General features: G+C 49.1%; 1 protein-coding gene across 3 annotated transcripts in view; it reads left to right on the top strand.

Annotated features, from left to right (window-relative positions):
* Positions 1 to 8,444: 8,444 nt before the first annotated feature.
* Positions 8,445 to 12,670, top strand: part of KANSL1 (KAT8 regulatory NSL complex subunit 1) — a 67,855-nt gene continuing 63,629 nt past the window's right edge. For 2 of the 3 annotated variants that reach the window (XM_062633804.1, XM_062633803.1), the window contains exon 1: positions 8,445 to 9,866. In XM_062633804.1, the coding sequence (XP_062489788.1) occupies positions 8,563 to 9,866 (1,304 nt within the window). In that variant the 5' untranslated portion in view covers positions 8,445 to 8,562. The remainder of the gene's footprint in view (positions 9,867 to 12,670) is intronic. The other variant, XM_062633802.1, reaches the window with a different exon arrangement.

The following is a 12,670-nucleotide window of genomic DNA, read 5'->3' on the forward strand; positions in this document are numbered from 1 at the left end:
CAGATGATCTCGCCTGTTATGTAAAATGCACTTGAATGACAAACTGTAGTTTTCCATGGAGCCGGTCAGGATATGGGAGGAACTGCAGGGGTGGCTTGGTTGGGGTTTTTTTGTCCTTTCTTTATTTGTTTTGACTGACCGTGGTGTTTTGAGCTGGTTTGGGCCATGCCCACCGTCCCGGTTACATCATGGCAGGGGTTGTGTACAGGGTACTTTGTGCCTCTAAAAATAAGGTGAGGTGAGAGCCCGTTTCTGGGAGGTGGGAGCAGGGTACTTGAGCTGTGGCACGGTCCCGCTGCCAACGGGGTAGAAAACACTTCGGGGGGGGGGGGGGGGGCAGCTATAAGGTGTCCCTGCGTGTGACTAAACCTCTGCCGCAGTTACGGATGCAGGGAGCTGTTTGGATATGAGCGTTTTCCCTTTAAACCCTTCTTTTTCCTCTTCAAACCCGTATTTGTCCTTTTTATAGCCTTTGTTTTCATGGAGGAACCTCTGCTGCTCTTCCCCCTGCTTTAGCGTAGTCGTCTTGGATTCTCCTGCTGGCACTGGAGCAGTGCGGGTAGTGACGCCGCTCAATCTGATATTACTCCTTTAATTGAGAAATCGGCAGCGTTTGAGCTCAGGGAAGGGGGGAATGAAGCAGTCACCTCAAGGGCTGTAAAGGCAAAGCTGGGGAATCCCACAGCCTGGGATGGGACAGGGAGTTGGCTTTTCCTTCCCGAGGTGTCCACTCTCGGCCACCATCGGAGCCGAGCTATGGGCGGCATGGTTTTTGGCGCGGGAGGGATGGGTCTGGTAGGGTTGGATCTATTTGTAGCTGCACTGCCAAGGTAGCACAGCTGTGTAGGGCTTAATGGATTGATACGCTGCAGGAGCTGTTAATTGTGAAACTTGGTTGTGATACTGTTCTAGCTGATGGGTAATGATTTAGCAATGAGGATGACTTGTGTTCCCCCCTCGGAGGTGATAAAGCAGCAGATGACCAGGCAGATGTGGCTGTGTTTCTCTTATCCCTCCTCCCCTCCCGCCTCCTTTTCCTTTTATTATTAGTTTGTTAATGCTGCATTTGAAGCTCATTTGCTCTCTGAGATCATCCGGTAAGCAGAGAACTGGTGACATTCTGACATCACGTGAGTGAGGGGTGAAAACTGAGCAGTTCTTTGACCAAAGTCACTTCCTTTTGCCCTGTTTATAACTGTGTTTTTGTGAACGCAACTGCCATTATCTAATGAGCCCTCGGAACAAAGCCTGTCTCGGGAGTTTCAGCACTCCACCCTTTCTGTGCTCAGGCAGCGAGTGGTGCGTGTCCTTAGGAACCTCCAAACACTTTTCCAGGGATGATAAGACTTCATGTATAGTGGAGTCAAGATAAGGCCTGAGGACTTTGTAGGCCCTACCAAGGCAGGGAAAGGGTAAAGCTTGGGAGGGGAGGGAGGAGAAGGGGAAGCAGCACCTATTCTGATTTGTGAGCCTTCCCCAGGCCCCCTCTCCATATGCTTTTCCTTTCCTGGAGCTGTTCTTTGAGAGCAGGTCCGTGGTGCCTCTGCCCATTCCCAGTGCACAACAAACACCCCATTTTGCTTATTTAGTTTGGGCTTTTTCCTGGCCTGTGTGGGGAATGGGTGGACCGCTTCTACCTGCATGGGGATTTAATTGAGCAGAAAGAAGTGTCCTGGGTGCATCACACACTGATCAGCCCAAGTGAGTTCTGCCCTCGTGCCAGAGCGTCCCTCAGTCTGTTATGCAGCGTTTCAGCACTCAGGATGAGGTGATCCGAGAAGCACCGTTTCCGTTCCTGCGTTTTATAAATACCGTGTCCCTGCTCCTGACTTCCAGGAATACAATGTCTGCCCGGCCTGAAGCACAGCAAAGGCTGCAGCGTGCCGCTCGCCTTGAGAATCCGTGTGCGCCGGAGTTGAGCTGCGTCCTCAAGGATGCAGGTTTAGCGTTTAAACTGAAATAAAGGCTTTCTGTTCTGTCTCAGCTGGGCAAGGAGTTGTCACACTGGGATCAACAAGAGTCCCGGTGATGCAGGACTTGAATAAACATAATTCCATTAAGCCCTGCGCGTGTCCTGAGCTCAGAGCCCTGTTTCTGGAAGAGGAGAGTTTGGAGAAGGTCCTGTTGGAGTTTCAAAGCAAGGTACAGAATAGGGACCTATTTCCCCTGGCCAAAGTGTTGCTGGGTTTAGAGCGTGAGACAAACAGCAGATGAGGTATGCTTGGAGCTGGGAAGCCTTAATTCCTTAGGACGGAGCTTTGACAGCTCGGTATCTGAGTGTTGTGATGGAACTGTGCTGTTGAGCTCATAGAACAAGGAGAAGGGATGACAAAATCTCATCTGAAGAGAGGAACTGAGGGTAGCTGTCAGCCTGGACAGGCCACAGCATCTCTTGCTGCAAACTTACTCTTGCAGATTTGTTGAAAGGACCAAAAGCGTGATTGAAATAAACCCTTTTGTATCAGGAGCTGCTCTGGGCCTCAGAGACAGGAACAGAAGGTGGACCTTAAGGATTTCTCAGGTTTGGCTCCACCAAATGTCAGGAGTTCTTTCTCTGAAGTCTTTATAACTTCCTGTTGAGGGCTGCAGCAGCAGGATGTGAAGGGAAGGGTTACTGTGAAGTTGCCTTGCCACCAAGTGGGGAACAGCAAACCCAGTCCAGGCTGTTAATTACAGCCTGTAAAAGGGTCCTGTGATGTGTGATTGAACATCACCTTCTACTAAATGAGCATCCCTGTTCTGGAGTTTGCGTTGTCTTGGTTTTAGTTGCTGCCACGACAGCCTTTGTGGGTTCTCCCTCCTCTGAGACCCAAGGAGCAGTGAAAGCTGAGATCTGTGCTTAGTTGAGCCCCTGTGTGCTGAGGACTGTGCTATGAACTCCATTCAAAACAAGGTATTTAAACTCAGCTGGAGACAACCCCACCAGGCTGGGTGGTGACTGGAGACACTTTATTCTGCTCCTCTCTTACTTCCTCTTGCGGATGTGGCTGGTGAGCACAAGGACAGTCAATGCCTTGGTTTAAGCTAGACAGTATTGAGGTGGTGCCATTTATTGGGGCTGGGTGAAAAGCTTTGGTACCAATCCTTGCTGGTAAGCAAAGGTTGCTGTGACCTCACGGAGTGAAGGAAAACGTGTCTGTAAAATGGAAAGGCAATTCTGGTGTTTGCTCCCTGAGTCCCCAGTTCAGGTTTTCATATTTCCTGGGCACCTTGCCCAGATCATGCAAAAGAAAAACAAAATCTCTCTGATACTGGACAGGGGAGACCCGGATTGCACAATAAAGCTCTTTTTTTTTCATTCCCCTGTCTCTGACATGCTGCTGCTCTCTGCAAATGTCCCATTATTGTTTTTTTTTTAACCACGTTTCTGTTTGTGTCTGTAAACAGAAACGTTGTTCTGCAGAGTAACTGCACAGCAATGGGTGTTCTTATCTCATTGCCCAGGTGAAGGCATTCTTGCTTCTAATTATTCAACTCTCCAGACTTTTGATGAGGGAGATGATGGTTCATCTTGCTTTGTGGCTTTTGTTTTCCTTTCTGACATGATACTCATAAAACCTTCTCTGTCTCAGATCATGCACTTGATTTGGTTCATTTATAGCCAGTGAGAATTCAGAGGCAGAAGAGAAATCTCTTCTTGAAGAAGGAGGCCTCATGATGCTTCTTGGAATTGACCATGTCACCCAGCGAGTGGAAACAGCAGCTTTTAGTTGAATCTTGAGGGCTTCTGGTTGGCAACAGAGGTTGTAAAAGCAGAGCTCTGATTTGTTCCAGTGCATAAGTACCATTCCCTGGGAAGTGTTTAATAGTAAAATCCTTACTTTTCTCAGAGAGATGAGGTGTGAGTCTGCAGGATTAATACATGTAGAAGGTACCTGTGCATCTGTCATGAAAACTTGTGGTTCTTAGGTATGTTCTTAACCTTTTTTCATTAATATTAAAAATACACAGTTTTGATTTGGAAAACATTTTGAGGGCTCAGGGTGTTAGCTCATGTGTGGAGTACCTGCGTTTTGAGTGGTGCTGGCTGCTGAGATTAGAAGCAGAGATTTCAGTTGCAAAATGAGGTGTGTAGGGATTCTATTCTAGCAAGTTTGGGTTTTTTTCTTGTATGTTTTGGGGTTAATTTTTCATCTGAAAGCTATTTGTAACCACACAAACTCGAGAGCTGGCTGCACTCTGTTCGTGGTGGGGAAGGAGAGGGGAAGTGGGAATTGGTAGTGTTCAGTTCCTTCAGGGTGGCTTTGCCTTTGCTTCTGCTGCAACAGCACCTTTGTGTAGACGTCCTCCCCAAAATCTGTGTGTTGGTGGGGCAGGAGGTAAAGGAGTTTGTAGGTGGTCCTGTAGTCCTCGCCTCTAACACAGAGGACATTTGTCCTTTCCGTGTGTGTTGAAGTCCTCGTGATCACCCGTAGCCTCTTGGGTCTTCGTTCCTTGTGCAAGATGTAGGAAAAGGGGAATGTGCTCAGGTGGGTTTAGGCGAGTGCCTCGTGGGAGGAGAGCTGGGGAAGGAAGGAGGCCTCACAGCAGCTGTAAAGAGCAGTCCCAGTGTGGTTTGGCACGTGATGAAACCAGGCAGTAGGTGCAGGAGTTTGGGTGTAGTGGAAGGGGTTTAAGCTGTAATTCAGGGAATATAAAGGTGCCAGGTAGGTAGATGTGTTGCCAAGTGGTGTGGGGAGGGATGGAAGGCAGAGGTAATGTAGCTGTTGGGTGCAGGGCTCAGTGGCCTGAGAAGGGTGGCCATGGAGGACTCGTATCTACAGGTATGGAGAGGCATTCAGGAGAGAAACAAGTGAGTATTTAGATGGGTGGGCCGAGAAGAGGGTCTCCTCTGTTGATCTCCTGTGTGCAGGATCCAGAACTCCCCTGATCTTCTCATGAACCTCACTGGAAGCACAAATACCCAGCTTTTCCCCAAGAAACTCTTTATCAACAGATTGCAGAGAGCAAAACCTTCCTGTGTTCATTTTGGGCTCATTTTGTGAGGTGTTGCACAAACTCACATGCTTGGAAACCCGGTTCTGCTTTCAGTGGCTTGTTGCAAAATTGGGTTTGAAGAACAGACCGTCTTGAATAAGTCAGCACACTGAAGGATTGTTTTCAGGGGTGTTGTGACCCGATAGCCGCTCCGGGGTATAGTGTGACTGGGCGCCTTCCTCCTGCCTCTGCTCACATCCCATCATTGCCTCGACCTCGTTCCCACTCTTCCCTCTGCTCTGTGTTTAAAAAGCAGTGGGAGGCTGGATGTTGGTGTAGTTGACGTGGAGCTGTGGGTGAAGCCACTGAGTAGGCTGGTGGCTTCCCTCCCTTGAGTGGCCTCACATGCACTCCTTGGGAAGATGGGCGAGTTACGGTTACCCTGTTTTTACCTGCTCACTAGAGCCTTTCATCTCTCCTCTGTTAATTAATGCTAACTGCTCTGGCAGTGCTCTAGTTTTAAAGTGAAAATGAAGGAGGTCCTTGTGGATTTTGAGTATTATCTTGAAACATGTTGTAAAGGCCATGTTAGCCTTCCAGAAGCAGCTCCTTTTGGGTCTTCCCAAGTGAAGTCCAGTACAAGGTGTGCTGTGGCTGCTGGAGTAGCAGACAAGTGGTGGTGGAGGAGCTGCAGTGGTAATCCAGGTATTTTGACTCTTGGCTACCAGCAGGAGAAGCTGCTTGGTCATGTACATGGTAGTTTAAGTGCTGGGAGTTGTAGTTCCTTGGTGGAGAAGCACTGCAAAAAGGAACCCGACGTCAGTCGGATAGTTCTCCTGGGTGATACCAGTTTGGGTAGAGCTTGCCAGGATGGTTTGAGTCTCAAAATATTCAGCCCAATTCTTGGAATTCCCCTCAATTTTCAGACGGCCCTGAAGGCTCCTCGGGCCATGTCGCTGGAATGACCTTCCCGTTCTTTTCCATGGCCTTGCCTTTTCATTATTCCTCCTTTCTCTGGTCACCTCAGAAATGCCTTAATCACCTTCTCCCTTTGAATCCCCTCTTAGGAAGAAATGACTGGTAAGTGTAGGCTGGCTTTAGTAACAATCCAAACTTCCAAACAGAGGGAGGGAACATGCTTACGAATGTCCCTTAATGCTTCTTCCAGGAGTTCTTTGAGGGGTAGAGATCCAATTGTCTAACCCAAGAATTCGGTGCTGAGTAGCAACAGACAGTTTCTAAGGACTTAAAAACCCTAAAATACACCCAAGAACTTTTGGAGGTCATCCTTAAGGTACTCGAACAAAGCCTTGCTCTCAAGGGAGGCTTTCCAGGCTTCCAGAGTATTTTAAACGCTGTCCACCCAGCTAAAAGGGAAGCCAGGGAGCGTTGCAGTAGCTTAGGAGGTGGATGTTCTGTTTCAAGTGCGTTTGCTAACCCGGAGCAAAAGGCAGTGTGTGGAAGTTCTGCTTCCGTTTTCTGCTTCTGTTAATGCTGATGACCTACAAACTAACTCTGAGATACTCCCCAGCCTAGGTAAGCTCCTACGTGGGTGCAGCGCAGTGCAGATACGTGCATGCGGAATCCCTGCATTCAGTGCCCAGTGTGGGTTTTTTGCTGCATGGCATTCCCTAAGCTGCTGTGCTTACTGTGCGGTGGCACTGGTGCTGAAGAGCCTCCTGAGTCCTCTCTGGGAGACACAGCAGCCTGTGTCTGCAGAACTGAGAGTGCCCGTTAGGAGCAGTCATTCAAGCACACGTGTCCCTAGTGAAGGGCTTGGTAGGAGGCTGGCGTGGGGGAAGTCCTTTATGCTGAGTCTTCCTCCCTCCTCTCCCAAGGGTGTCATAGCCACAAGTGGAAAGTTCCCTGCAAGTTCTTCTTTTTTTCCCTCCTCCCTGAACAGTCATGTTGGGTTTTTGTTTTGTGGACCCAAATGGTGACTCGAAGCCATTTTCAGTCAGTGACAGTCAATTTCTAGGCATGCAGCATCCTTTGTTCGAGGGGGGGACAAGGTACAGCTGGTTACAAAATACACTCAAGTTCTGTGAAGAGGGGGCTTCTGGGGTCTGGACCCACCTCTGTTGTACTTCTTCTGGTACAATAGCTCCAACTGATAGTTTGGATTCAGTTCCTCTGGGAGTGTATCCTTTCTTCACTGTCTTCCTCCTCTGTGTCATGTAACTGAGTTTGGCAAGAGAGCTGGTTGGCAAGACCGGTTGTAGACCAATGTGCATGCTCTTTGGGAAGCAAAGAGAGCACCTAACCTTGAGCTTCTCCTTTGGCCTCCTGTTTGAGGGGGGGCCCTGATGTCTGTCTCTGGTCCCTGGTGTGGGGAAGCCCCTTGGTCTGACCCTGAATGATGCTGGAAAGAAAACTGGCTGTGAAATGTTGCTCATTTTGAGAGTATTCAAACCTTAGCTTGTCCTTGTTTTTGCTGTAAAGTGGTGTATTAATGTGGTCATTGGGGTGTGTTGACAGCTACAAGCAGCTTCTGCAAAGGTGTGTGAAACGAGAAGATTGGCGTATCAGGCGAGAGATCAGGGTAACTTTTTATTATTAGATTGCCATTGGAATAGCTTACGAAGATGCTGGGTAACTTCAGCAGCAAAAGGCAGAAAGTGACTGTTGCGGTGGTAGCACAGCCTGTGCTGTGGGCTGTGTGAACGCGCTTAAACAAAAAGTGCCTCTGTCTTTTCATGTCTTTTACCTACTTTCTTTACCACTAAATGACCAGACAAAGGTGGGTGGGAACTGGAAGCAGTGTAGATGAATGAAAGGTCATCGGTTGCTTCCCTTGTTTGATGGAGTTGAGTTAAGCCATGGCTTTGCCAGTACAGTCAGAGTGTAGAACTGCTCTGTCACGGTGTGTGTGTGGGTTAATCTTTATCCATGCTCTTGAAAGAGAAGTGGGAATTGCTAACGTTGGAAATCACCTGGCTTATTCCGAAATGTACTTCTGGGAAAGCAGGTTTCACATACACCAGGAGTAACTGCTCTCTTCAAGTTCAAGGTTTCCGGGGAAGCAGTGGGGTTTTTTAGCCACTGGGAGTTTAAGCATATGGAGATTTGTTCCTCTCAAGCCCTGTCTCTGTTGCATGATCTAGTTCTAATTTCTCATTTTTAACACACCTGAGCTGGCAGTAGAAGCAGTGAAAACTGCTTTATAGCCGTAGCTCAAGGATCTTAGAGATGAAGTTACTGAGCTGCTGGCATTGAGGAGCAGATGTAAACCAGGGCCAGACCGTTTGCGAAGGCCTGGGAGGCTGCTGCTGTGCTCGGTGGGTGGACTGGATGAGGGCAGTAGCCAGAGGCAGGCACCAGCTCTGGGACATCCCGAGGACCAGCTCATGTGCTGCTCCTGTTTTCAGCTGCCTGGTGCCCGGGTGGTTCTGCCGGGCACAGGGTGGTCACAGAGGGAGGATGCTGTGCTGCCCATGGAGCTTGCATGGCTTTACCGAGAGCATGTTGTCGATCCGTCTCGTTGCGGTTGTCGGTCTTGTTTGGTTTGTTTTCTGTAAGTGCAGTGCCTAACCAAGGTCCTCTTTTCCCTTCCCCCGTGCAGGCTGCCCTCGGGAGAGGCAGTGGGAGGCAGTGGAGCTGGCCTCGGCACCGGGAGAGGCTGGACTTCCCGTCTCTCTGTGCTGAATGGCTGCGATGGCGCCCGCTCTCACTGACGCAGCAGCTGAAGCTCACCACATCCGATTCAAGCTGGCTCCCCCGTCCTCCACCTTGTCGCCTGGCAGTGTAGAGAGCAACGGCAACGCCAACAACATCCTCCTGGCTGCCAACGGCACCAAAAGGAAAGCCATTGCTCCGGAGGATCCCAGTCTAGATTTCCGAAACAACCCTACCAAGGAAGAGCTGGGCAAGCTGCAGCCGCTGGTGGCCTCTTATCTCTGCTCGGATGTAACATCTGTTCCTTCAAAAGAGCCTCTGAAGCTGCAAGGAGTCTTCAACAAGCAGACAGTCCTTAAATCTCACTCTCTCTTATCTCAGTCCTTCTTAAAAACAAGTGATCTGTTGGGGAGGCAACCAGTGTTGGAATTCACTTTGGAGAATCTAAAAACAATGAGTACTAACAGCCAGCCACCTCTCCCGCAAGCGCCTGTCAATGGCTTGGCCAAGAAATTGGCCAAAAGTACCAATTCAGACCATGAAAACTCTAGTTCTTTGAACGGTGGGAAGTGTGCTCCTCCTTCTGCTGCCCTCCAGGGTGTTGACTATAACGCAGGAGGTTCTGAATTGGGGGACTTGAAGGCCGGGTTGACCAATTGCACTCTTCCACATAGAAGCCTTGATGCAGAGCACACGACTCCGTTTAGCAATAATAGCACTGCAAACAAATCTTCCCTCAATTCCACGGAGCATCAGTGGGTGCTGGAGGGTGGCAGTGGAGAGACGAGGTTGCCTGGCCTTGCTGGTCACTCGGACTTTGGGAGCATTAAGTTGGAGGAGCAGAAGCCGTCTCTGTTGCCCGGTCACCACAGTGCTCTCGACTCGGAGATGAGGACGAGGGCATTGCTGCGGCGGCAGGCAGACATCGAGAGCCGTGCCCGCAGGCTGCAGAAGCGCTTGCAGGTCGTGCAGGCGAAGCAGGTCGAGAGGCACATCCAGCAGCAGTTGGGTGGCTTCTTGGAGAAAACTCTGAGCAAGCTCCCCGCTTTGGACCCCCTGAGGCATCGGAGCCAGCTGATGTTGACCAGGAAAGCAGAGGCAGCCTTGAGGAAGGCTGCGAGCGAGACAGTTACTTCTGAAGGCCTCAGCAGCTTCTTGAAGAGCGATTCGATATCGGAAGAACTGGAGCGATTCACGGCCAGTGGGATGGCCAACTTGAGATCCAGTGAGCAAGCGTTTGACTCGGATGTCACTGAGAGCAGCTCGGGAGGAGAGTCTGACGTTGAGGAAGAGGAACTGACCAAAGCAGACCCCGAACAACCCCACGTACCACTGTAAGTAGCAGTCGTGCCTTGCTTACCGCTGGTGGGGGGAGAGCGAGGTGAAAGGTGGCACATGGAAGACCTGGGGTTTATAGGAATGCTTCTGTTTTGATGGGCTTAGCTCAAAGAAGTGATGGTTAAAACTAGAGTGGTGTGATTTGCAGGATGCTTCCTGGTTGGGTCAGCATGTGCAACGTTGAAGATGGAATTCTTCATGCATAGGTATTGGTGTTCTTGTGGAGCAGCAAGTCCTGGAAATCCTGGCTGTGGAGTGGCACAAGCGTGCTGCAGAAACCAAGTGAAAGTACTGCAGAAGGTTCTCTCAGTGGTGTGTTGGACCTGAAATGAAACATTTGCCTTTCTACAATGAGGATGTTGTAAACCTGTTACCTAAAGTAAGGCCAGGCTGAATCCTTGTAGCTGACCCTATAGTCATGACCGGGGAACTACATTTTGTTGTTAAATGAAGTGCCTGAAAGGCTTTGGTCCAAGCACCAGTGGAAGTGTGAAGTGTGTTCTCTTCTTGAATGTGGGGAATTATTGTTGGGGATTTTCTTCTTGTCTTGAGTTGCATTAAACGATGACAACAGCCTCATAATTATGTCATTAACTAGATGCTGTTTGCATAAGTATTAGGTATTAGTTTGTGTGTGGAGGAGGAAGAGCCTTGTCAAGGCAAAAGGTCTTGAGACAGGTCAAGGAGGAAGGGAAACTGTTCTTCCAAACCAGAGTGTTTTCCCTAGGGGTGTACATGACAGTGTTTTGCACAAATCTCTTAAAAGGCCATATTCTGTGTGTAGTCTGTGTCAAATCTTGCTTGCATCAGTAGATGAGCTCTTCCACCCTGATGGACCTATTGAATTTAAACCTCAGTCTGTGAAGTCTAGCTATGGTTGACAAAAAGCTGCCTGCAGTGGTCACAGGGGTCCTGTTTGGAACAGGGACAGCTTTCCAGTCACGTCTGGGAATATCACCAGGACTCTGGTGGTATCTGCACTGTTCTGGGTCTGTTTGGAGCTCTGGAGGAATAACTGGGTGCATTTTGATGCCTGTTGTCCAGAGGAATATTAAAGGCCGGTGGAGTGCTGTGCCACACAAATTACACTGAAGTAGGTAGGTGGAAGTGAGCAGGGTGGGTATTTGGTAACTTCAGCATCCCCCAAACCCACATGTGTGTGGACGAGTGCTGATAAACAGATGTTAGAGCTCCTGAATAGGAAATCCCAGCTAAATGTTACATGGTGTTTTGGGATGTCAGCATAGGATGAATTTCTGTATGTGAAGTCTTAAACGCGGCACGAGCTCAGCTTTCTCCCAGCGCGAAGCTGGTAGCTGAGCACGTGATTCCTGCTGGCTGGACATAAAGGAGTTCTTGTGCTGTTGGAAAAGAGACTTTAGTAACTTTAGTCCCAGTTTACAATGTCCGCAAACTTACTGCTGGGATTAGTAGTAAAATTGCATTTCTAAGTATTGTAATAGTTATGAGAGGAGACATTTGATTCAGATTCTGTCCAAACTCATCTTACCTTTCCCATGTTGTGGGTTTCAGACACTCACATGTTGTCTAGCAAAGTGAAATTTCTTTGCCACTCATCTTAATCCCAGGAGGAAGCGTGTTATTCAGAGACGTGATGCGTGAAATTCTTTGCTGCCTTTCCTGCCCTTTGTGTTAGTCATGCCTTTACATTCCCCAGCCTCTTCAACAGCCAAAGGTTTTAAAGCTCATAAAAAGCACGATTCTTCTATTGTCTGGAAGGCCAGAAGCTGGTGTGTATCCACGCTGGCATCTAGGCCAGGCCCACCAAACCTTGTTTAAAGCTTATGCCTGTGGGTATTTAGTGATTACCCTTTCCAGCATTGACTGTCCTGCTGGCACGAGTGCTTTGACATTGGGTCTCATGAGCTCTGGCATTGCTGAAGTTGAGGCTGAACGTGCCTTTGTGCTTGTTAGTGCAACTCCTGAAGTCAGCCTGAAGAGCTGGGACAACGTTTGAGTGCATCTAAATATCAGTCTTTCCAAAGTCGTGCTAGGAGACGGGAAGGGGAAGAGCTGACTTTTCCACTGGGAAGCTGCCTTGGGCCAGCTTATTGTAGAGAACCATTGTTTGACATCGATACGAGCATGGAACAGGGAAGGCTTTTTGCAGGGTTGCTCAAGTGTGGCTGGGTTTTTGGATTCGTTTATTAGAAGGGAGACTTTTACCCTGATTGTTTTAGTTTTGGGAGCGAGATGGAATATCGTAGTGAGTGTAAAAGCTTCTGTGTCATCCCTCAGCCGCCATCCCTTAACTGGGTATTGCTCCTGGGTGCCCCTGCCTTGCCCCAGGGAACTGCTGCCTGCTTCTAGATCTTTAGTGAGGGTTCTACCACAAAAAGTGTGTCTTGTCACTTGCTTGCAGTAAGCAGCCACATCACCGAGAGCCTCTGGGATTCAAGTAGAAGCATGCAGAAGAAACAAAGATGTGTCTACATGATACACAGATAAGAGCTGACCTTTGAGTTTTTCTGGCATGGTGGCATTCTCCAATCAGTATCTGGTCAAGGACTGACTTTGAAGCATTTGTGCTGCTCTGGCCCACCTGATCCTGGCCATAGAGCAGCATCTCCCAAAGGAATTGTGTTATCCAGTAGTGTTAGGGATCTACCAGACCTTGGCAGGTCCTCGGTAGACCTGCTGCCTGGGAAGGTGCTGTCATTCAGATGCATAACCAGGCTGTCAGGTCCCGCATAAACAAAGCAGGGAGGTATTCGTTACACCTCGGATGGGGAGCCCTGCCAGCTATGGGCTGGGTTTAACAAGGTGCTCTTGGTTCCCA

This window comes from Pezoporus occidentalis, unplaced genomic scaffold (assembly GCF_034315485.1).
Source record: "Pezoporus occidentalis ecotype Australia unplaced genomic scaffold, CSIRO_AGI_Poc_V1 ctg404, whole genome shotgun sequence".
Lineage (NCBI taxonomy): Eukaryota > Metazoa > Chordata > Aves > Psittaciformes > Psittacidae > Pezoporus > Pezoporus occidentalis.